A 23,483-nucleotide genomic window follows, 5' to 3' on the forward strand; every position below is an offset into this window, starting at 1 on the left:
TCACATCAAGAATTATAAAGAACACAATGCTTTTGCTTGTAGTAAAAATTTCAAGACATGCCAAACCAAAACAGTCACAGTTTAATGTTAAGTGACTCTATACTGGAAACTATTACTATTTGAATACTTTTTTTTGTTTAAAGAAATATTTTGAACAGTTGTGAAACTATGCCTAAAGTTTTGTTTTTGGTTGTTGACAACCGCATGCAAATCATATTTAATCCCATAACTGTGTAGGGTCTGTGGATACCGACTAATGAAAAACTAAAACACATGTAACAAGACCACAATAATATTGTTCCTGTCCATAGAAACATTTATAATTATTTCTAATCAGATGTACATGATGCAACCAGCCTGCTCGCTAACTGGAAATGATGTGAGGACTGTAATGGCGTACAGATTCGGTTAAGTACAAAGCAGCCAGTATGGTTCAGTAACCCTTTTAGCATGATACGTTATCTTGTGTGAAGAATGTTTGAGATAATGCTGCAGCTTTAATCATACCCAGGCAGGCTTGTGGTGCTCACAACACCTGGCGTCCAAATCCTGTCCGTCACATCTCCATTTTTGGTAGACATTTTTTAGAGGCATTAACGGTGCCTCGGTGTACGTCTGCAGACAGGGTGGCTATGGCTGTTTACCAGCTTTGGCTACAGCACTAAAACAAAAGAATGCTGCTTTTGACAAAAGACAGGATTTTATTACAACTCATCTTAGAGTCATTTGTTTTTAGGTTTAGGAATTTATAAACAGAGATGGGTTTTTTGCAAAGTCCAGACATGACTGACTACCTTTTTCTATGCTCTTATTTTCTGAAGAAGAGTAAAACCATCATATCATTGGCTTTTAGTAACACTTTAAACATTTCATTCTTCAAACACTGCTCATAGGAAATATTAGCTACTTTACTGGCCTGTTCTTTTTGACAGCACCAATAAACTAAAAACAGTTTAGGAAGGTAAACATGTAATCTGAACCCCAGTGTGTCTGGTCTGAATTGTACTTCAGAGTTCAGATCGTATTTTAAACATATATACGTAGACAAGACTGAGATTACAAAGACTACGAAGAAGACTAGCTTGTTAAAATTCCATGCATCCGACTTCTGATTTCAGGTTATATTATGTCACACTTATCCGCTTAAAGACCCCAGACCTTTTTAATTGTTCATCCATTTGCTTACTATTAGTACCCAACACTTACACATTATGAAGCTTACTCATGTTCATTTGTATAATCACTGGTAGAATCTTAGTGCAATAACATGAACGGTAGTCTCCTGGTAGGGGGGAAAAAAATACATGTCTCATTTTAAGTTTAACAGCTTCAAAAGAAACAAATGATTAAAAAAGAAAATCAGAAATTATACTTTAGGAGGTGATATTTAACAGACAGGTTCTAGGTGACTCTGAAGAGGTCGTGTAGCCCTAATACAAAACATTTTGACAGTTGTGCACAGAACTTTATCAATCCCAAAAATGTACAGGTGTGCAAAGCTTAACCCTCACGCACAAAAGCTTGTTTCCACACCCAACATCACAAATCTGTTCTCTCTTTGACAGGTATGGCCATATACTGTTTACATGAAAGACGATGCTTGCTGATGCAGATGAGCACCTCCCACGCAGCTACCTCACTCCCCACCTCCCTTTTGGCAGAGCATACCAATTTCCACCTGGATGGTCTTCAACTATGTGCCAAGAGGATATCACGGCAGCTCCATATCCTCTGTGTGACAGTGTAATTCCCTCTGCCCTGCAGCCATGTCTGCTAAACTCAGACAGTTTACATGTTCATGTAGCTACATTGCACTGTGCAAGAATGAATTGCCAAGTATTCTGTGCATTCATTTGATTTCTGGCACACACGGTTTAACCCCTCCAACATGAGCTGTCAGAAGCGCAGTCAAAAGGTAAGCGTGTTCAATCTTTCTCTCAGTTCAGAATACAAATAACCCGAACCCGAAACAGTTATTAATGCACATTCTCCTTTGTTATATTTTATTATATAATTGTATTCTGTAATTGAAATGTATTAAAATATCTCAATTTAATGCAAAGCAGCAGAGAAATGAATATAATACATGACTGAGTGGCTCTGCGGTAAAGAGATGTATCAAATTCCACAATAATTAGGTAATATACCATTTCACACTCCATTACAGTACAAAGGAAACCAGTTATATACATTTCAATCACCTAAAGTCAACATTTAATTAAAACTTCCAAAACATGCCAAAAGCTTCAGATAGTTGACAGCTGGAGGGTTTTTTTTTTTTTTTTTTTAAGTGGTGTTGAAATATAACATGATTTCATTTGAATACAGCAAAGTATAAAATCCACACAATTTATTTTAAAGACTGCAAAACCTCTGGCTTAGTTTCAGTAACTTACAGTAACTAAAAGTATAATCCTACCTGCACTGCACAAGTTAAAATGAAGTGTAGTTACAGCTGAATAAATGCACTGGAGAAAACATTCCAGAGTTAAACAGAAGAAATCAGATATTAAATGGGGTCTATTACAGTTTTCATTGTTTCCTTTCATACTGATACAGTTATACTCATAGATGCTTATATTTAACAAGTTATAAGGTCAGCATATCAGCAAGAATTTGCTGTGACTCAGAACCTCAGGCTTTAGGGCTGCTGAAAAAACTCTTTTTTCCCCCACTTGAGTTTCTGTATGATGCCAAATACAGTTGATATCCCTAATATGGCAAGCAGAGGTGGTGGTTCCCACACATACAAGGTTCTGGTGGTAGAACCTAGGCAAAGCCAATTAGAAGAATGTTGCCTTAAAGGGAAGATGAGCTTAAATGGAAGGTAGCTAATAGCTAACCTTGCTACAAAAGGAAGTGTCAAGTATATTATCACCAGAATTATCACCGTGCACTTGTATTCCTCCACCAGCACGTCTGCATGCATGCAGGGTACATTCATGTCTGTCATACAGTAGTTTAGTTTGTTAGGCACCAGAGTATCCATCTCCTTCGAGTGTTTGAAAAATGGCCAAAAATACGTTCTTGTAGAAAATTATGAAGTCACAGTAAAGTTCACCTATGACCTTTTTGGATATGAAATGTCATCACTTCATTACTTTATCTTACTAGACAGTTGCGTAAAATGTTGTCATAATTACTAAATTAATTTTTGAGTTATGGCCAAAAGCGTGTTTTGTGATGTCACACTGTTCTTGACATTTGACCACTGCATTCAGGTTTGGAGCTGATGTAATGAAATACCCTTCAGATGTACCTGAGGTATTGCATTCACAAGAATGGGACCGACATGACGTCGCAGTGACCCTCACCTTTGAACAAAAAAAAAAATAAAATCAGTTCTTCCTCAAGGGTTCAAGAGATGCCGTGTTCACGACAACCGGACAGGCAAAAATAAAACCCAAAAATATAACGCTTCCAGCTACAGCTGTTCTTGGTGTGGAGGCATAAAAGTCTCACCTGATGTCAAGCATGACTTAACAGGCTCTGAATCATAATGCCACTGACCTTTAAATTTATGGCCGGTTTCAGATGCATTATATTCTTAAATGATTCATAGTGAGCAGTGAATGTAGCCTGACCTTTTAAGTAGTACTGTAAACATATCCTGTATTTTGGAATGACTGGATAGTCCCAGTGTAACTACAAACAGACATTGCTGATCACATATAACTTGTATACTTCTAACAAATTAAGATGATCCGGGCCTCTGATTAGGCTTGCCTTAGGTGTTTTCTGGCCCAACTGGGAGGAGACACTGTGGTAGTCTCAGAACCTGAAAGTTTATCTAAGATGGTCTGGGAATGCTTCACGATCTCCAGGAGGAACTGTAAAGTGTTGTTGGGGAGAAGGCTGTCTGGAATACCCTGCTTACTTATCCTGCAGTCTACATCAATAAAGAAGCTAAAATGCTGAACTTCAATTTAAGCTTAAAAAACTAATGTATTTGACAAATTTGAATCTAAAACATTTTTCAAACCAAACTTTCCAATCATGTCTATGTTTCATAACGGCCAACTGGGTGCCTTCTGTCAGACGTGTTTTGGGCTTAAAGACAGACAATGCACCCACAGAATGTGAGAATCCATGACAGGTTCCCAGACAGTATAAAAATTGGCTAAAGGGTTTTTGTAAATAGGATGTTACACTCATTTGAAATAGCTCGAGACAGTAACAAATAGACAAGGGCAAACAGAGGCATATGTTCATCTGTTTTTTAGAACTGATTCTCTATTGTAGACAGCACCCAATATCCCCCCACCCTCTACTTCGAGCTAAGGCTATCAGACAACTAAAGCTGCAAAAGTAAAATGACCTGGTGACTGTTAAAGCCCTTGAGAGAGTTTCTGTCTGGTTTCTGGGCTCATCCATCAATCCTTAGACTAGCTTATATATACACACTGTTCCACAGAGCAAAAGAAAGGACTGACTTCTGCTACACACAGCTCAAAGAATGACATAATTTGATTTTGCAAAAAAAGCTTTCTGGTAAGTGCCGATTGTTGATTTTATGCATTTGAGTAAATGCTACCAAAAATCGTGCCATGAATAAACAGTAGCTGGTGAAAGTACAACCAAATAAACCTGAAAAAGGGTCCACTGCAGCTTTTATGTGTTTAATCGATACATATTTATGTGTTAAGATGTTTTTATTATCTTTACCCTGATGTCTGAGAACACCCGTTGCGTGGGTACTTCAATTCATGTCCTTGTCCACTTCTATCTCCACATACACACAAGCTAGCAACATCACTGTGGGTCCTGCCCTTGTGGCCTTCAGGTCAGTGGACGTGCCGATTACCCGCAAGACCTTGACAGAAGACAAATCTTAGCGCTTTGATCAGTGTCGGTGGGTCACCCCTCAAAGCCTCGTTACAGGATTGGCGCTTGCCAATTAGCACAATTAGCTTCTGGCAAGCTGCCAAGGGTGTCACATGGGACCAGCTTTGCACTGATGATACCTGACAAGCCCACAGAGCTGTCATGGTTGCTGGATGGACAGGAAAACAAAGACAAAACAGACTGTGCCATGTACCTGCATAGGTCAGTGACAGAACAAGCACTTTTTGGGTGAAAGATTAGTTCAATGTGTAGCAGAGAAATCAAACAACTTTTATGTCACATGATCTAAGTTCAGTAAAAAAACAAACAAAAAAAAACACTGCTTTTAGTACGCTCACCATATTACTGCACAGCAAGGTACAATAACAGTCCTGAGCAAGCACTGGTTGTGCAATGGACTTGTTAAGTTTTACTCTTGGTTTTTATAAAACTGGACAGTCATATATCCTTAGCTGTCATTTGCCTTTTAAAACAGGCAGAGATTTTGTTTGTGAGGCCTAGTTCTCTTAATGTTTTATCCAGAATACTCAGCTGAGGGACTCCCATATCTCAAGTCCTCTGTGGAGATGAAAAACATTTGCAAATAAAGTGGCTTTATGGGGGGAATTCCAACCCATGCAAGGCTTCGCTGCTTTTACACACACAAATGGGTACATGGGTACAGTATAGAAAGACATCTGGAGGTGGTTGTGCCATAAAGGAATGTAGATATCAAAACATAAAGGCTTGGAAAGTGCAGCGAATCATATCAATGTGATTAAACCTTCAACAGGAGTATAGCTGTTGGAAAAAAAAAAAAAAGATCAGCTGCCTCAGTCACTTTGTGGTCATAAACTTACACGCCAGTTAGATATACTAAATAAAAATGTAAAAAAATAAAATTAAAAAAAGGTCAATTGGATAACAATCACGAACCAAGAACAAGAAGGCAGGTGCCCGAAAAATCTTGTGATAGAAGAGGGCTAAAAGAAATTCAGCAAAGTAATTTAGTTGCCATCGACTCCTACATCTCTTTTGCCTCATAAGCGACAAAGTTAATGTTTCTGTTAAAATTAGATACATAAATACAAAAGGGTTCCAGCACACCTACAACTTTGTGCTATATAAAAACCACAAGCAAAAACTGTGGGCTGGTTACAATTGGTGTGCTGATTAAAAAAACAAAAAGAAGAAGAAAAAGGAAAAAAAAGCCCCAGACGATGGGCAGAGAGATAAGGAGAAGGGGAGGTCTGGGGCACTGACGTTCTGCCACAGAGCCATTCTCATTTGCAGCTTTGTGTTTCCTTAGTCCTCTCGCTTTTCCTCAGCCCAGTCGGTGTAAACTCTGTGCTTGGCTACACTGAATATCTTAGGTAACACTGCTTGAGATCAGTATCTCCTTTCAAAACAAGAAGCCAGGAAGTGTTCCGTCTGTCTTTATCACAATTCACCCAGCGCTGTGGTTTTCCTCTTCACATCAATTCCACTCTTTATGGTTTCCTTCTTTGTGTGAGTTAGGTTTAAACCTTTCCAGCTGAGGACAGTAAAGGAGAGTGAGACCACAGCGTCTGCGTGTGTGGGTATCTACTTGTGGTTTATTCAGAGTGCAGCTGCATTCCAGAGGCTGAGCAGTGAATTGACCACATAACACCATGGTGTGTGTTTGTGTGTGTGTGGGAAACACAATGAGGAAGGAGATTGCAGTGAAAAGGACTGTTGATGTAAAACTGTTTGATTTCCACCGGTGCACGCTTGCATGCATAAATGAGTACATCCGCACAGCTGCTCAAGGATGGGCGTGTTACAACACACCTTGTCTGACAACACTCAGACGCATCTGGAGGTCTTGAAGAAGAGACAACTTAAAAGAAGGACTTAATTATCTGGCCTGAATACCAAAGACACTCTAATGAAAACATTCCCATCTCTTCTTCGCCTGCTCTTCCTGTCATGTTGCTCCTTCTCTATAAAAGTAGATGTTTGCTATCCACATTAAAGCCTCTAAATAAAGAGCGCCCCAAAACACCTTATCATCAGCTGCTAATTGCACTGGGAAGGAGGCTTTACAAAGAAAGGAAAAACAGTGACCTCAATAAACTGTATTGCAAAACTGTGATTTATGTCAGCGAAACAATAATCAAAGAGAGGAAGCTGAAACTTCAACCTTTTCTCATTATGTCATTATGTCCAAAACTGGTTTCAAAACAACTTTGTGGGATTTATGCACTGTAATCAAATCAAATGGACCACCTGAAATAGTTGCTTCACACCTTGGGTGTTTTTGCAAAAATTATTTGGCATGAGAGACTGTTAATTCATGTCTTTCCCGATAGTTCAGGAGGCTTTACATGAACTAATAAATATATCAGTTCACAAGAAGTCATCTAACTTTTCTACAGAGGGCTGGTGATGATGTTAAACTGGAAACAGACAAACCCTGCTCTTAACAGCTGCTTTAGTAAAATGCACTGTACTACAGCAACAGTCGTATGCTATCCCCCAATAACTAACATTAGCCTAATATAAAGGCAAAAAGTTTAGATTAATGGCATTCATTTTATTCATATTTGAATATTTAGTTACAAAGATAAAGGCATATCCCATTTCTCCCATTACCGTTTTACTTTGAATATCTATCCCATATCAGGTTTACTAGTAAACTAGGTTTATCAGGTTTAGATTGTTTGGTTTACTTTGCATTAAAGCTTATTTAAGCTGACAAAGATGCTGAGACAGCATCACTATACTGTTGTTGACTGCATGGCAAATAAAAAGGCAAAATGTCTTTTTACTCCCAGTGCCTAGAACAAACTGAGGCCAGCCAAATTGTTTTTAAAAAATAAAGCACCATATCCACTACTTTCACAGAATTAGTGCATTCTAGTGTGGTTATAAGCCAGATATGACTGTCTAAATACATCTGTCTTTTTAAGAAGCACACAATATCTGATCATTATTCCTCCCACAGTGTCTGTAAACATATTCACGAGTTCATTTATTCTCTAAAAGTAAATGTACCAAACACACTTGTAATTTTCTGTATCTGTGATTTAAAAAAGCTTAACAATAAATCAATCAATGTATTTTTCACAAACCGTTACAAGTTATTGTGTAAAAATAGTAACATGTATGCACGTCAGCACCTTTTTTCATCCTGATCAGTCAAAAGCAGTTTAAACTGTGGTCTGTTAATGTTGTGTCATCGTGCTTTATGACTTCATTAAATCCATTAAAAAGAATGAGCAATCCCACAGCTATCATCTAGGAATACTCCTGCCTCATTTTCCTCCTGTTTCTACCTGTTTTATCAATAGTCACACCTGATTTATTTGCAGACTAAAGAGATAAACTATTAATAATAAAACTGATAATCGTGATTTCTTTGTGACATCCATGAGCCATCAGAGAGTATAAATGTGACCTGGCCAACAAAAATTTCTGTATATTTAAAATGAATTTGAATAAATTTTACATGGCTTTTATCTGGATGTTGAATAAATGAAATTATTGTAAAAGCATTCACCAACTTGGAAAAAACCTTCCTTTCTCTTAAGTCAAAGAATTGTTGACAAATCGGATAAAAGAAAGTCAGAAAACTATAATAATGCATATGGCTATACAAAAAAACCCTCTGCATTTAAAGGCTTTAGATCGTTCTTAAAATTGAAATGGATAATTATTACTAACTTGTCTAATAAACCAATATCTCTTATAGCCAAGCAAATACCTGAAAATAGGGAAAATAAAAACCATCATGGACGTTTTCCACCAAGATACCACGTATATATGAAAGAGTGCAGCTCTGAAGACCGAGATAACATTGTTCTATTACTGTCAATGAAAGTGGTGGCTTGAAAACTTGGGGCATAAAAAAAAAACTAAAAGAAATTTTGGGGCACATAATTATAATTAAAATGTGACCTTTATAAAAATCTGGATATCACTGACTATGCTGGTAAAAATTTTTCCACTCAAGGGAAAAAGCACCACCCCCCTATTTTCCCTACAGCATCTCCGCTCTCTTGATAGCTCCCAGTCAAGATCCACCCCTGAAACCCTTCCTCAAAAAATCCTTCAGGAGGTCAACAGAGAGATTAAGACCCTTCAAATGGGGTCATGGAGATCAATGATCAAACAGAGAGCCAGGGACAGGCCCCATACCCCCACTCCACCCACTTTATTTCAGAAAGCCTGATAATAGAGACAAAAAGGCTGGCTAACAATTACTTCCCTACACCATGACCCAGGCACCCTCTTAATCTCAGGAGGTGGCCTCACCTATAGCTGTCACTGAAACTTCCACCAATCAGTGATTAGAACATTTCTATTTTGTGTGACTCTCAAATATGAGCTAAAAAATACAAATGAGGGCAAAAAAAAGAAAAAAAGAAAAAAAGATTTGTCTCAAACACTGTTTGAATTGCAAACATTTTAAATAAACTAAAGCAATATAGCAAAATGCAATTCTGGGCTTTTTAAAAGTGAACTTTCCACAAACCTTTTTACATGGGAAGAAAAAATTGTTGGTTGTGGAGTTTCTATCATTGTGTGAGCCACATTCCTGGGGACCACAGGAGAACAGAAACTGGCTGCGTAGAACCCCACTCAGCTGTGGGGTTGCTGAAGATGTTCCCTGCAGAAAACTTGCCTCCCACTGAGTTACAGCTTTTCACATACTGGAGTAAGTTCAACATTTTTGTAGTATACTTGGATTGTAAAAGAAAGGACGCCACAAAGTTTCGAAGGGACTTGCAAATAAATTTTTGGTATAACCATGTATGAATAGACAAGACATTAAAAGTAAAGGAAATGAGCATAAAATAAGAGAGGGGCCAGAGATTTTAAACTTCCTGTCCCTAGTGCTTTTCCAGTGACACTGATAAGATTTAGACACTGTAGATCTCAGAAAAGAGGACAGAAATTGGCGTTAGTTTCTAAAATGTTAAGAAGCTTCACATCATGAAGTCAGATTTATAATGTGAGCGATGAACTGGTAGAGATTCAATTTGATTTTGAGTTTTAGGTTCTTTAATAGCTGGAATCCCTCAACAGACTTGAAAATAAATAAATAAAGGTGAAAATCTGTGCAATGCATATGCAAAGTCTCACTTGACCACTCATCAGATGGCATTTCACGATGTGTAATTTTTTTATTTATTTATTTATAAATGAGCGTGTCTCTCATTTATACATATGCAGTATGTGTTACAACGTAGAATACGAATGCAAAAAACAAAAACAAGTCCAAAATGCCAAATATAAAAGTGGGATTGCCCCTCTTTCCCATTAGCTTAAGCCAAAACAGTAACCACTCTAAAATTATGTAACTCAGATAAAGAATTCACAGAGTCACAAACCAGCATATTTCAAAGAAAGTGCATTTTTTTTTTGGATAAATTTAAGTATGGACAGGAAAGTTTTTGGGGGAGCATACTGGTTAACAGTAGATGCAACCCAGTGAGAGGCTTTTCCCTTGACCACTGCAGAAAAATGAAGGTTTAGATATGTATTGATAGCATATGAGGAGAGGTTGTCAGATTGGCTTGTGATCGTATTGACAGCAGTTAATAGCAGCCCCCCCCAAAAAATGTTCATTTAGTTAAATGTACTCCTGCTAGGATCAGCAGAAGGCAGAAACCATGGCACATATAATGCATTGTCTGCGTCTGTGTGCCCGCTGGTGTCTCTGTGTATGTGTGCGTCTGCCAGCCTGTTTTAGTCAAAACATGGCCAATTGATGATCAATGATTGTTTGCATGTTGTTTGGTGAGGAATCTGTCAATATCGGTGTCCTCTTTCGTGTCTTAATCTTCTAGAAGGAAAGGCAGACTGGGAAATCATTTTTAAAAAACAATTTAATAATTAACAGACCAACAAAAATTGTTTCTCCTCTTTAAATTGCCCTCCAATTGTCCAGTTACGATGCTTGTCTGTGCAGTGTAACTCTGCAAAGGCAACATAAGATTTCACATGGTACACTGAAAACAGATGTGCTGCAATTCATACCAGACTACAAAATGCTCAAAATGAAGTAAAGCATAATGGACTCTTCAGGTCTGGATTCACTTGAGCTTGAGTGTGTGAGTATAAGTGAGGGAGTGAGTAAATGAGGGAATGAGAGTGTGAAAAAGAGAAAGAACGAGAATGGGGAAGAAAATAAAAGACAGTACCGTGTGTGCGTACGTGTGCGTATGCGTGCATGTGCATGGGGTGGGGTGGGCTTTCTCTTTTCAATCATCCGGGGAAGCTGACCCCAATGTTTCAACGCCTCTGTCTTCAATCCTGCAGGGGAGCCTTTCTAATGGCTCCCAAAGTCAGATACTGCAGCCTGTTCCTTCTTCCTCTGTTTACCGTATTTTTTGTGTTAGTCCCCACACCAGGCATCATGACTCAGTCCAGACCTCCACTGGTTTTCCCACTCTTCATATGCTGTATCATCAGTTTTATTCCTACTTCTGTCTTTTCCTTAGACTACAACTAAAAAACACCAACATCCACGACACTGATAGCATTTTCTAAAACAACAGCACCTCATGGATGCATTCCATTACGGCCTGCCATCCAAACAGACCTGCTTTGTTGAGGTGTTATATCAACAGGGTGACCTCCCCTCTACACCTCCCTAGCTTCCTTGGGCCCCCCAATGGCAGGAGATTGATGTCAACAAGGAATTTTATCCCATGTTTCCTTCTACCTCCTCCAGACCCACCCTGCTCCCAAAAACACTTGCTCCAGCACAGAGGGCTTCAGTCAGGCCTTAACAAGCTGGCTAAGCTATATTACCCCATTGCCACCTACTCTCACCCCTTGCTCTTGCAGTGTCAGAAACACCCTAAGTCACTGATGTGACACCATAAACAAGGAGTGCCCCAGAAAACAGCACTAACAAATGCAAGCATGTGTGTGTTAAGGAAATGATCCTTGTTCTGTCAACAGTGTGGTTGCTGTGAGAAGAAGGTCAACAAGGAGACGTCATTTGTGTATAGTGTCATCACCAGAAAAGCTGCCAATAGAATTCAGACCAACTAAATTTGGGACCGTTTCATGGGTGGTGCTTGTCAAACATTCACAAGAAGCAAGAACCTGCAATGCAGCTGCTGTCTTTGGAGGTTTGTAGAGTTCAGATGAAAACCTGCTGGAGGAGTAAGGGGTCTGCAACAGCACATTTACAAGTTCCAGTAAAAGTTTGCAGCATTACTTAATTCTATTCATCTGTGGCCATAATCTAATATTGCAATCTAGATCACAGACCTGCAATGACAGATACATGACACTGCTTTTTCAGCAGGCTTCCAGAAAAGCTGTAAAATTATGACATTTTCACTCAGCGGCCACTTTGATTAGATGTTAATGACTGCCAGTTAAACAGGTGTACCTAACAACACTGACATGGCAGCAGCTCAATGTATTTAAGCAGGAAGATGACCTGCTAACGTTAAACCAGGCCATCAGAATCCAGAAGAAAAGTGATATAAGTGACTTTGAAGATGGTGTGGTTGTTGGTGCCAGACGGACTGAGTACTTCAGAAACTGCTGATCTACTGGGATTTTCCCACGCAACTGCTAGCATTTACAGAGAAAAAAATAATCAGTGAGCAGAAGTTCTTTAAGAGAAAATGCCTTGCTGATGTCAGATGTCAGAAGAAAATGCTCAGATAGCTTCGAGCTGATAGGAAGAGAACAGAAATTCAAATACCTCCACTCAAATAACTCCTTGTTGCAACCAAACTATGCAGAAGAGCATCTCTGAATACACAACAGTTCAAACCTTGAAGCAGATACCTTACCATGTCCATTCCTTTATGACCACAGTCTACTTATCTTCATCACTGCTGCCTCTATATAGCATGTCATAACGCTTTGATCATCTAAAACTAATTTTCTGAACATGACTGAATTCACATGACCTCCACAGTCACCAGATCACAATCCAGTAGTGCACCTTTTGGCTGTGGTGGAATGAAACAGGGGATCTGCATCATGATTATGCAGCTGACAACTGTGTAAAGCCATCATAGCAATATGGATGAAAAATCTCCAAGGAATGTTTCCATGATCTTGTCAAAAATTGGTGCCATGAAGACTTAAGACATTTCTAAAGGCAAAAAGAGGTCCAGCAAGCACTTTACTAAGGTGTACTTCATAAAGTGGCTGGTGTGTGTGTTTATTAATCATCCTTATTATACACATTAATATCTAGACACACTACCTCTTTAAATTGAATATGCGCGGCGTCATGGGCGCCAAAGGCTCGCTGACTGGCACGGGGCACAACAGCTGGCCCATGTGACTTCATTAGACATAAGAGGTGAGACAGCCCAATTTTCTGAAAATCTCAGTGTTGGCTATGACAGGAAGTTGTCAGAACACACATGCATCATCTTGCTGTGTAAGTCTGGGCTGTCCACTGCCTGAGGCACCTGTGACAGACACATAAGCATCAGAACTGGACCATGGTTCATCCTTCAGATTCAATACTTATTTTCCTCTTGCATCAAAATGCTGAATAGATAAACACACATAATTTATATTATGTCTCCAACTAGAACCAATATCATGGGAACCTTGGCAGAAATGGAAACAAACTCCAGGAAGAGACCCCTGTGGATGCTGAACAAATGTTTAGTCAACCTATAGAGAAGTTTTTCCTCTCAGCCGTTCTATTTCCACAACTTTTCCATTACAGTATCAAAGATATTTAGCTCTATATATAACACAGAGACAAAGAAACAAAAGGTTCTTTAACAGTTGGTCTAAAATTTTGTTTTGTCTTATGCAAAGATTATTTATGAGTCACTGAACATTAAGCTCCTTCAGTGACAAGGCATGAGTCAGATATGTGCACACAGGCACGGTAACACTCATAATGACCATAGAAATACAAATATGGACATGAAATATCATTTCTTTGGTATCTAAACTGGATTAACCGCTGAAAAAATCCTGTCAAAGTATATTAATAAACCATAAGAATAATTTAATTAAATAATACCTGTTATCACTCACAGCAGATTCCAGTGCTTTATGTTAATCACTAATTTGTCATATGTGCTAAACAGGATGTATATACAAGAGCATAGAAGGTAAAGTAAATAGAAATTAAAAGAAAATTACAACTGGAGTCTCTTATGATCTGCAATCAATTCATTCCCAGTGACATTCAGCTGATAGTAGACATAGTATCAAAACAACTGCATCAATCCTGAACAACTAGTTTTATGCAAGTCTTTCATGATGAACCGAACTGGGCCTTCCAACGGGGTGCAAAAAAGGCCTTTAGGCAACTTTTATCCAACCCCTCCATCCCCATAAGTCAGTCTCACGTGTCATCAGTGTTTGCAAACAGTTCAGCCAAATCAGAAACTGATGACTGACTGATGAGGACACATCACGCCAAGACCGCTCAGAGAATATGGGCAGGCCACAGGCAGATTAATTAATCTGCTGTGATATGAGGGCCAACAAAGGGACCAGTGTTGTCGAGCTTAAAACAAGCAGTTGCCATTTAAATGATCAATAAGATAAGTGGGTTTCCGTGACTATTGTGGATCATGCTCAAGTGCATCCAATCCATACTAATTAGTTACATTAAATTAAAACTGATTCTGGTGGTGCTGGGCTCCAGAGTGCAATAAAAAAAAAAAAAAAATCTGTACCGAGTCTAAAGCTTTTCATTGGTTGCCTGACATGTAGCACGTCTGTGTGTATAGCTTGTTTTCTGCGTTCCATTGCAGACAGCTAAATGTTTGCTCTGTGTGTTGCTGCAGCTGATTCTTTCATTCATTTCTGCTGCTCAGAATGCGATCAACACCCGCTAGCTGCTCTGTTAAATTGCACTCCTGTTTCATGCACTTTGACTCACAAGTGTGGCTAAAATTGAACCGTTGGCGTTTGGTGTTCAATTCCTGCGTCATGATATCGAGTTCTGATTGTATTTGTGACGTTTGTTCATAGCCCTTTTAAACACTATATCTAATTAGAGACAGGGTATAGTTCCCATTATGTTCTAACATTGTCTATGAACAAAGTGTGATTATATTTGGTAGAGTTAAACCAGTTGCTCCACTAAATATGAATGCAAGTAATATATAATAAACCTACGTCAGAGGTCCTTGCAGCACAACACAAAAGTTATTATTGTGGCACCAAAGACTGGTTTGCTTCTCAAATTAACTGCTCGCACACCTAAATGCAATATTTTGCTGAAGCCCATCAGAGTAACATCTTTGCTTAAATTACAATTACTTTAGGTCACAACAGAATCAGTCTCACAGCTTATCCCTTTTTCGTTTCCCGCAGTGGCCTTCACATCCCTGAAGTAGCAACATTGGTGGTCCAGGGTAGGAAATGCAGATGGTGCTCTCTCTAACTATTCGTCTTTGTTATCATTTAGAAACATCAAATAGGACCCTAAACATGATGTATGTGTGTATATATTTCTGTGTGTGTTTGCGATTTTGAGAGTGAGTTTCCAGGATTTTAAAACGTATATAGTGAGCAGTGCATAAGAAATGCTAGATAAAACATCCTACTCTAAGAGACTCATTCTGTGAGCGAAGGAGAGCAAGAGGAAGACAAAGATACAGAAAAACACCAAGAAGGAGAGAAGGGAGCTGACTTTTTATACCCAACACACGAGCAGTGATCAACGTTGTGAGGGTGTCACTAGGGTTGGCTGATGGATTAAATTAAGATCTTTATATGAGGTGACACATTTAGAATGCCTTGCTATAGGATCATTTCACAGCTACATATATAACCAACACCTTTAATGATCTGAGTTTATCCCTTTGCTGGGGACGAAACTGCCTTCGGAAACAAAACAAAAAAAACAAAAAGTCCATCGACACACAAAAGCCAGAACTCCATTACCATGAAAAACACAGAAATTTCATCCTTAAGTTTCACAATTTTCAATATCTGGCAATATGTTAACATTCCAAAAGTCATTATGTTGTCCACTGTAAACTGTGTGACAGCCCTAATGGGCCTATTGTATACAACAAGTTATTTCAGTGTAAAAAGAAAAGGGTCATCCATGTGTATGTGTATGTGTATATTTATATGAGTGTGTGCAATGAATTATGCAAAATGATGTCTTTAGTAACCCAGATGTGTAAGGGGCAGTGTTTACATCTGCAAGACAAACTGAACTTTGAGAGAAACATCAGATGGAAACATTAGCAGCAGCACTGACAACAAACTAACTTACCTGGTTTGGCGTTCTTGCAGCAGGCTTGTCCTGATGATTTGCAAGGATGAGGAAAGGTAGTGTGCAGAGCTGTGGGTGCTGCAGAGCCGAGTGGAGCTCATTACGTGCCGCCTCCAGGTCCTCATCTGATGATGCGCTATCCAGTACGAAGACTACACCCTGTGATCCTTGGTAGTAACGACTCCAATACTTCTTGATGTTGTCAGCTCCTGTGGACAGATGTGATGCTATTAAATGTAGCCACTGTTAGAGCTCTATATTAGAAAGTATGACACTTGTAATTGTTGCGTTTCTAAATTAACTTTAATGAAAACAAAATATACATTTGCATCAAATGCAACTTAACACTCAAATATATAAATTATGGATTAAGGAATCTGTTTGGTGTAAAACCAAAACAACCAAAGAGAATGCTAACAACACGCGTCAGACATGACCGTCACCTTCCTCTGCTTCCATTACTTGTCCATTCTAATTTACACTCACAACAAGAGTAGCGGTTGTAAAAAAAATATAATAAAAGATTTGCCGAAAAAGAAATTAATAATTAGTTAATAAAAAAAAATAAACAAACACACAAAAAATCTATTATTTTTAGTTTTTAATGCAACCTTAGTGTTTCAACCATAGTATCCTATTACAGTATCATGCTCAGATTCATTGACCTCTTTAGAATGACCCATTCCTCCACAGATCTCTATAAAGGCCAACTGCATGGCTAGGTGCTAGATTTATTACACCTGAGGCAAAGGGATTGAAAACAGACAGGGAGGTGTGGCCCATTACGTTTGTCCATATAGTGCAGAGCATTGTATGGCCCTCAGGTCACATCCGGCTCTTTGACTGTCCCTGACCGGCCCATGTGAGATCAATAGGAAACTAGGATGCAAACATAAATAAGTATACGTCACCCAGTTTGTCCCATTTCAGCCACCAAACACTTTGATAAAATCCTCATCAGTGAATGGCTTAATGATTTTGCTATTTTTTGGAAATCACAACACAGCTTTGTTACTTGGTCCATGCTATTTTTTTTAATTTACATATATTCGTGTGCAAGTGACTGCAGCTTCACTGTAAATGCATTGGATCGGATGTCTTACAGATGTGAGTTATGCTAGCCCTGAAAGACATCGGCTCACATTAAAAAAAAGAAAAATTGATGAAGAACGTAGAGTTTTTCCACAAGACCTGGACTTCTAAATATTTATTTACTGAAGTCTGAGTTAAAGCTGGGTGCCTACTTGGTAGAGGGCAGATTGCTGTATTTAAATATTACAGTTTAAAATGCCATTAGGAGACTAAACACTGAGAAAAATGTAAAAAAAAAAAAAATAAAAAATAAAAAAAAAAAAAAAAAATTATTGATGCAGAACAGGAACTGATATCTGATCCTTTGCTAGCAAAGTTGCAAAAGCAACAAGGAAAAAGCTTGGTCCATCCCTGGAAGTGATTTGTTCACAGAGGTAACTCTGCACCTAGATATTCTGGGGCTCAAAATGGGACAAACTGGCAGGTGTTTCAAGCAATGGCTGTCCAAATCTGACAGTGAAAAATGTTCCAACTTTTAAGATGAACCCACAACTGAAATTCAGATTTTTGCAATGTATCACACCTCAGGAGGTGTTGTGTAAGTCAGTTCTAAAATGAATGTTGTTGATGTAGTGTAGTGGCAATTCCTTTTGTTTGACAAACCAAACATCCTACAATTAAAAAGTCCACAAGCCACTGCTGCACTGAGATAATATTTCGTACACAGGCAAAAGAAGTCCACTGTCCAAACTTGAAAGTTGCGTTTTTATGGTTTATTTATCCAGTTTGGGAAGCAATAACAAGATCCATTTTTTTGTTACTTCCTGCTGCTTCTCCTGCTCTGGTAAAAAAAACCATAGGCCCACCCCAGTGCATGCTGGTCCTATACCAGTCTCTTTATTTATAGAAACAAAATGGCCCTACAGCTCTTACTGACTGAGTTAACAAGGTAAACACCAAACAAACAAAACATTGAAACAAATATTAACCTACAAATAAACTTGTAAATAAACCCAAAAATATAAGTAAACTAACAACAAACTTTAACAAATTTCAAAATAATAAAAATAAAGAACAAATAGCTCCAACATGTAGTATGTAAAACAGTTAACTTCATCAGTGCAAGACAATCACAGACAGTTTGTTCCACTTCTGGAGGATCATGAGACTGAACATAGTGACATAGGCTACCACACAGCTGACAGAGGGTTCAGCCTGGGCAAATTGCTAAAAAGAAATGGGATCCGAGGACGCAATTTTGCGAGCTTTGTGAGAAGGTAAGTAAAGACCTTCCAGAGCTCTCAGATGCAGAATAGAAGGCAGATCTTCAATTTACTAGACACTCAATGTGAATTCAATACACTTGTTCAAGTCCAAAACAGACTAGATTTCTATAACTGAATAAGAAAAATGATCTAAACTAACTAAACTACAAACAAAATAGCAACAGCACTTTGCATAAAGTTAAGTGTGAAATTTAGTAGAAACTGCACAGACTCATTAAACAGCGATAAAATGCTGGTATGTTTATTTTGTCTTTTTCACATTTTCATTGACTAATTCTAATATCTACTGCAATAGTAATTTGTATAATTAAATCAATATTAATAAATTAACACTGAGCAGAACTGAGTTCAGCTTACTGGTGTAACCCTGCACAACAGCCCCAGTTTCCCATTGGGGAAATTAACTTCCCACCCTGGAAATAGTTTCAAGGGCATTTGTCATCTTTGCTTACTTTTAAATGAACATGTTAAATAAATGCTTAATTTTCTTAATTACAGCACTAACTGTTGGACATCCGCTATGAGAAATAACTCCTAATCACTGCCACAAAGTACCATCATCAACATGCTGATCAGTTAGGGAACCATCTTCAATAACAAGAAGGACAAGTGAGTCCTGCAACAGATTGCAAGCCCACTACAGAGTCCTGTTCTCAACATCATTGAGTCATTTATTGGATTATAAGAAGAGACAGTAGCAATTGAGACCGCCTAAATCCACCAAACAACTGTGGCAGGTTCTTCCTGATTCTTGGATCATCTTACCTACACCACTTCTTCAAGGCAAACTTGCACTTTTACCATTAAGAACTGGTGAATTTTAAAAACAAACAGTAGCATATAATTTTTTTTCATCTTTACTGCAAACTGTATAAATGGAAAGTCCAAGTATAGGTGTTATATGATTGTATCTATGGGAGTGTCTTTTTAGACATGTAATATTTATAATAATTTAAATATTCATTTTCAGCTAATAACTTCTGTCTGTTTATTGCCTGGGACTTTTTCTGATGGGCTACTTTAGGGGAAAAAGGTTGGTTTACAATCTTCACTGAACAAACCCCTGCCAAAAATAATCTCAAACAGCAGTGTCCACCACACAAACAAGAATCAACCTGTTATGTATTAAGAGCTGCAGCACAAGTCTGGTCAAATCTCTGAACCTCTCTTTTGCAAGCCCATCTACACTATTTGAATGTACCTTTGTAATTACAGCAAGTCTAATTGGTGTTATTTATGGCAAATCTCACCATGGGTGGGACGGTGTTGCAGTAGTTACCACTATTGCCTCACAGCAAAAAAACATGCATGTTAGGTTAAACTGTGATTCTAAATTGAGCAGGGATGAGAGGCAAATAATGTTCCTAAAGGTAAAGAACAAAGTGTTGTATGAATGTATGGTTACATGTGGCTAGGAATCAAAAGACTAGAAAAGCACTGTATGAATGCCATTCCATGTACATCATTTTTTAAGAAAAGTGTTGTCAGAGTAAAGTCAGTAAGGAGTAACCAATAACTGTGATATCCTGGCAATATTCTCTCATTTCTTGGTCCTTCAGCATTAGGAGTCTTGTCTTATGAAATAAGGATAATTCATTTTAACTCCTTGAATCCAAACTGAGAACAGCTGCTGATCCTCACGAGGAAAGTATGAGGAGGAAAGTACACATTTCCAACCAAATTTTGAAACAAAAAGTTTAGTTTTACAAATTCAAAATACACATAAGGGTTGTTGTTTTTCCTAAACAAATCCCTTTGTTATATGAAATCTATAAAAAACGGAAGTTCCACCAACACTTTACTGCAGATCTCATTACAAAAAGAATAGCTGTTGTCTGGTTTCACACTTTTAAATGTATTCACTCAAATGATTGCTGCCCTTTCCACATGTTTTCTATTAACAGGTGCTAAATGTCTGTTTTACACGCTCAATAAAGTTGTTGTCACTGTGTACGCTATACACGCAAGTATGTTCACTTGCTTGTAGAAGATGTACTTTCTCTGGTTAAAATTATCCCTCTCCATCTGGTGAGGTTACTTCCTTTGCAATCTTGTGAATTGTTATTTTGTTATAGTTGCTCATAGTAAGTTAATTGCCAAGAAGTGACGAACTGTGAGGCTGGCAAATGTTTAAAAATCACGAATTGCTCTCAGTGACATTTACCTCCTTTCTCTCATGCTCTCCCTCTCTTCTTTCCTTCCTTCCTCCCCCACTCTTTCTACTCACACCTCTCACTAGAGTGGAAAGCTATCAGACAAAGTGGCACTTGAGAGATTGACTAGGAAGCTTCTCTCAACTTTGCCTGGAAATGGTGGAATGTCTGTCATGTCTCGTCGGATCTTGTTGGCAGCTTCTGCCACCTATTGGTCTGCGAGCAGGATTTGCAAACATGATGTCATGATTCTTGGAGGAAGTTACTCATATGATTAATTTTTTAAAAGTGCACCATCGGTGCTCCAGACCTCATTTCTTTGCTTGTTTTTCCTCTCCGTTTTTGACAACTTTCATGTGTCACTTTTATTTATATCCTCCAAATAGAACGTAGAATAATAATTTTCAAACACATTTTATAGTTTTAGACGGCAAGCAGACATAACGAGCTGGAAGTTGTATCACGAGAAGTTAAAAATAGCATGTCAGTAACAGTAATGGCTCCTAGTGAACTTGTCAAGTCTTGACTCATGAACTCAACTGCTTGTTGCCTCACTTATTCAATGTGTAAAACTTGGCAAAAGTAACATTAAAATGCCTGCCTCCAATATGACAGATTCCCTGCCTGAACGTGACAAATTACATGGACAAACAATACATTTGAACTGAGTCCTTTTAATCATCTCGTTGAAAGAATCTCACATAGTGCAGCCAAATCTTATGGTATGCTTTGCTGGGTGCTACAGAAGGAGAATTCACAGCTGAATACTATCACTTTTTTTTTTTTTTGATTTTATTTGTGTTCCCTGAATACCTCCCATTTACTTCTAATTTAAGTTACAATTTGCATTTCTATGAATGTTCAACATCCTTTCTACTTGCCCTCACACTTTTATCTGTTGGTTCAGCTCTTATTCATTCAAATGTTCCCTTTCAGGAAGAGCTGATTGCACACTTGCTGATAGCAGTAGAATTACATTTGCAAATGATCCAAGCTGTTGTGCCCAAACATCCGTGTGTGACCAATGTTCATGCAAATAGATATGCAACGCACAGGGGAAAGTGTAATGTTGGCAATTTTCTGTTGTATAATTTACAAATCATAAACGCTAATCACCTGGTAGGCACTCCAATTTACCAGTGTTCCCTGAACACCTCATATGAAGCCAATTGGTTGTTATGAAAGCATAACAGACAGAAACAAGCACATAACATTTAGGTTTTTAAAAGAGAATAGTCATAAGGATGCATTTAGTGAATGGCGTGCATGTAGTTGTGTGTAATAAATGCAAAACACCTGAAGTGGGCCCGGGGACAAAAACAAATGCTAGCCAAGACATTCATTCCTAAATAATGAAATGGAAACTGACCTTGTATTAGTCATTTGCTTTGACAGACAGGAATTGAGTTGCTGGGGAGACCACTGCATTTATTTTTAGTCTGCCCAAATTTGGCTGCAGTTTCACACATGTTGGGAATTTTCTGGTAGTAGTGGGGAGTGCGGCTAAAATTACAGATGTTCCCTAAACACCTCAACCATTCTGATTTCAAAATTTCTAAAACAATAAATAAATGAATAAAATAAATTACACTAGCAAAACAGCTTTATTATGAGTCTGACATCAGAGTCACTTCTCAGAAATTACACTGCTAAATAACACATCTGACTCGTTATATTTTTTGTTTGGTGAGTGCACATTTTTGCAGCACGTGAGGCTAAAGTAAAAAGGAAGGAAAGTACTAACACATTCCATGTACTGCATAAAATAATAAAACATATGAAAGTATGCATGGTTTGAGGTCTGGGACCCATAAATCTTAAATTCATGCCCCAAAGACCTTGAATCTGAATCTTACTTATATTGTATGAACACTTGCTGTGTTTTGCATGCATTTGATGATTCATTGCACATGCACAGCCAACTGCAACGGGACACTTATGTGAAACGCTTATGAAGTTATCATGCATTACTAATGCAGCCAACTCTCCACACCCATAAAACATTTTCACATCCTTACTCCAAAGTTATTGACAGTGAACTTTGATATAGGTCTAGGCTTTTGAATTTATTGAAATTAAAGAACTTTTAGACCTGAAAAGGTCAGCTGTTTACTTAATTAGTTAATCATCAATAAATAAATAACAGTTTTGTTTTGTTTGTTTTTTTAAATCAATCAACTCACTTTCGGTCATATTTCTGCAAACATTTCTCTAGCTTTTCACTAGTGATACTTAATGCTTTGCTTGTGGTGAAAAACAAGGCTATTTTAAGTTGCCAGTTTGGGTTTGAAGATATTCTAAAAAGGCCATTTTGACTAGTTTTGATATTTCAAAGACCAGAGAATTACAGTTAGCTCATCTTTAAGAAGATGTAGATTAGTGGAGGTAAAACTACACATTTGTTCCTTCTGTAGTCATCTCCATCTTCCTTAAATAATAAGCTGACCTTACTTCACAAAATATTGTAAAACCCTAGTTTCAATGTGACAGAAACTAGTTCCCTTTGCAGTTTATTGTGAAGCATTAAGTGATTACACTTTACGGACACCGTCTGAAGCAAAAAAGCAAAAACATATGGCAAAATTAAGATTCTGTTGGAGTTACGATCCCTGTTAGAGGAGAAAGTGGGAAAAGCAGATATTTGCCATTCGTACAAACATGTAACAACATGTTCTGATTTTGTGTTTGACTTTCAGTTAATGAACAAAACTTGGATGCAAACGCCAGCAAACGTCAAGCAGTCAATACGCAGCAAAAATTAAAAGCAGCTTGAATTCAGACTCTTTCTGTTGCATTCAATAGCCTGTGTTTATGAATTCATTCACAAATTCAAACAGCATGTCATGCTCTATATTTCAACAATACATTTCAACAGTTGAACCCCTGCCACCCTATACTTCCTTTGGTGTAAATAAGACTACTGTGAGGGCTTGAACTTTTTGTTTTGGTCTCAGATTTACTGTCAGGTTTAGCAAC

General features: G+C 38.1%; 1 protein-coding gene across 5 annotated transcripts in view; it reads right to left on the reverse strand.

Annotated features, from left to right (window-relative positions):
* LOC102080584 (ADP-ribosylation factor-like protein 15) overlaps window positions 1-23,483 on the reverse strand; it is a 97,624-nt gene that overhangs the window by 25,427 nt on the left and 48,714 nt on the right. For all 5 annotated transcript variants that reach the window (XM_025896838.1, XM_025896836.1, XM_005473558.4 and 2 more), the window contains one exon: window positions 16,037-16,245. In XM_025896838.1, the coding sequence (XP_025752623.1) occupies window positions 16,037-16,245 (209 nt within the window). The remainder of the gene's footprint in view (window positions 1-16,036; window positions 16,246-23,483) is intronic.

The sequence above is a fragment of the Oreochromis niloticus genome, linkage group LG12, assembly GCF_001858045.2.
Source record: "Oreochromis niloticus isolate F11D_XX linkage group LG12, O_niloticus_UMD_NMBU, whole genome shotgun sequence".
NCBI lineage: Eukaryota > Metazoa > Chordata > Actinopteri > Cichliformes > Cichlidae > Oreochromis > Oreochromis niloticus.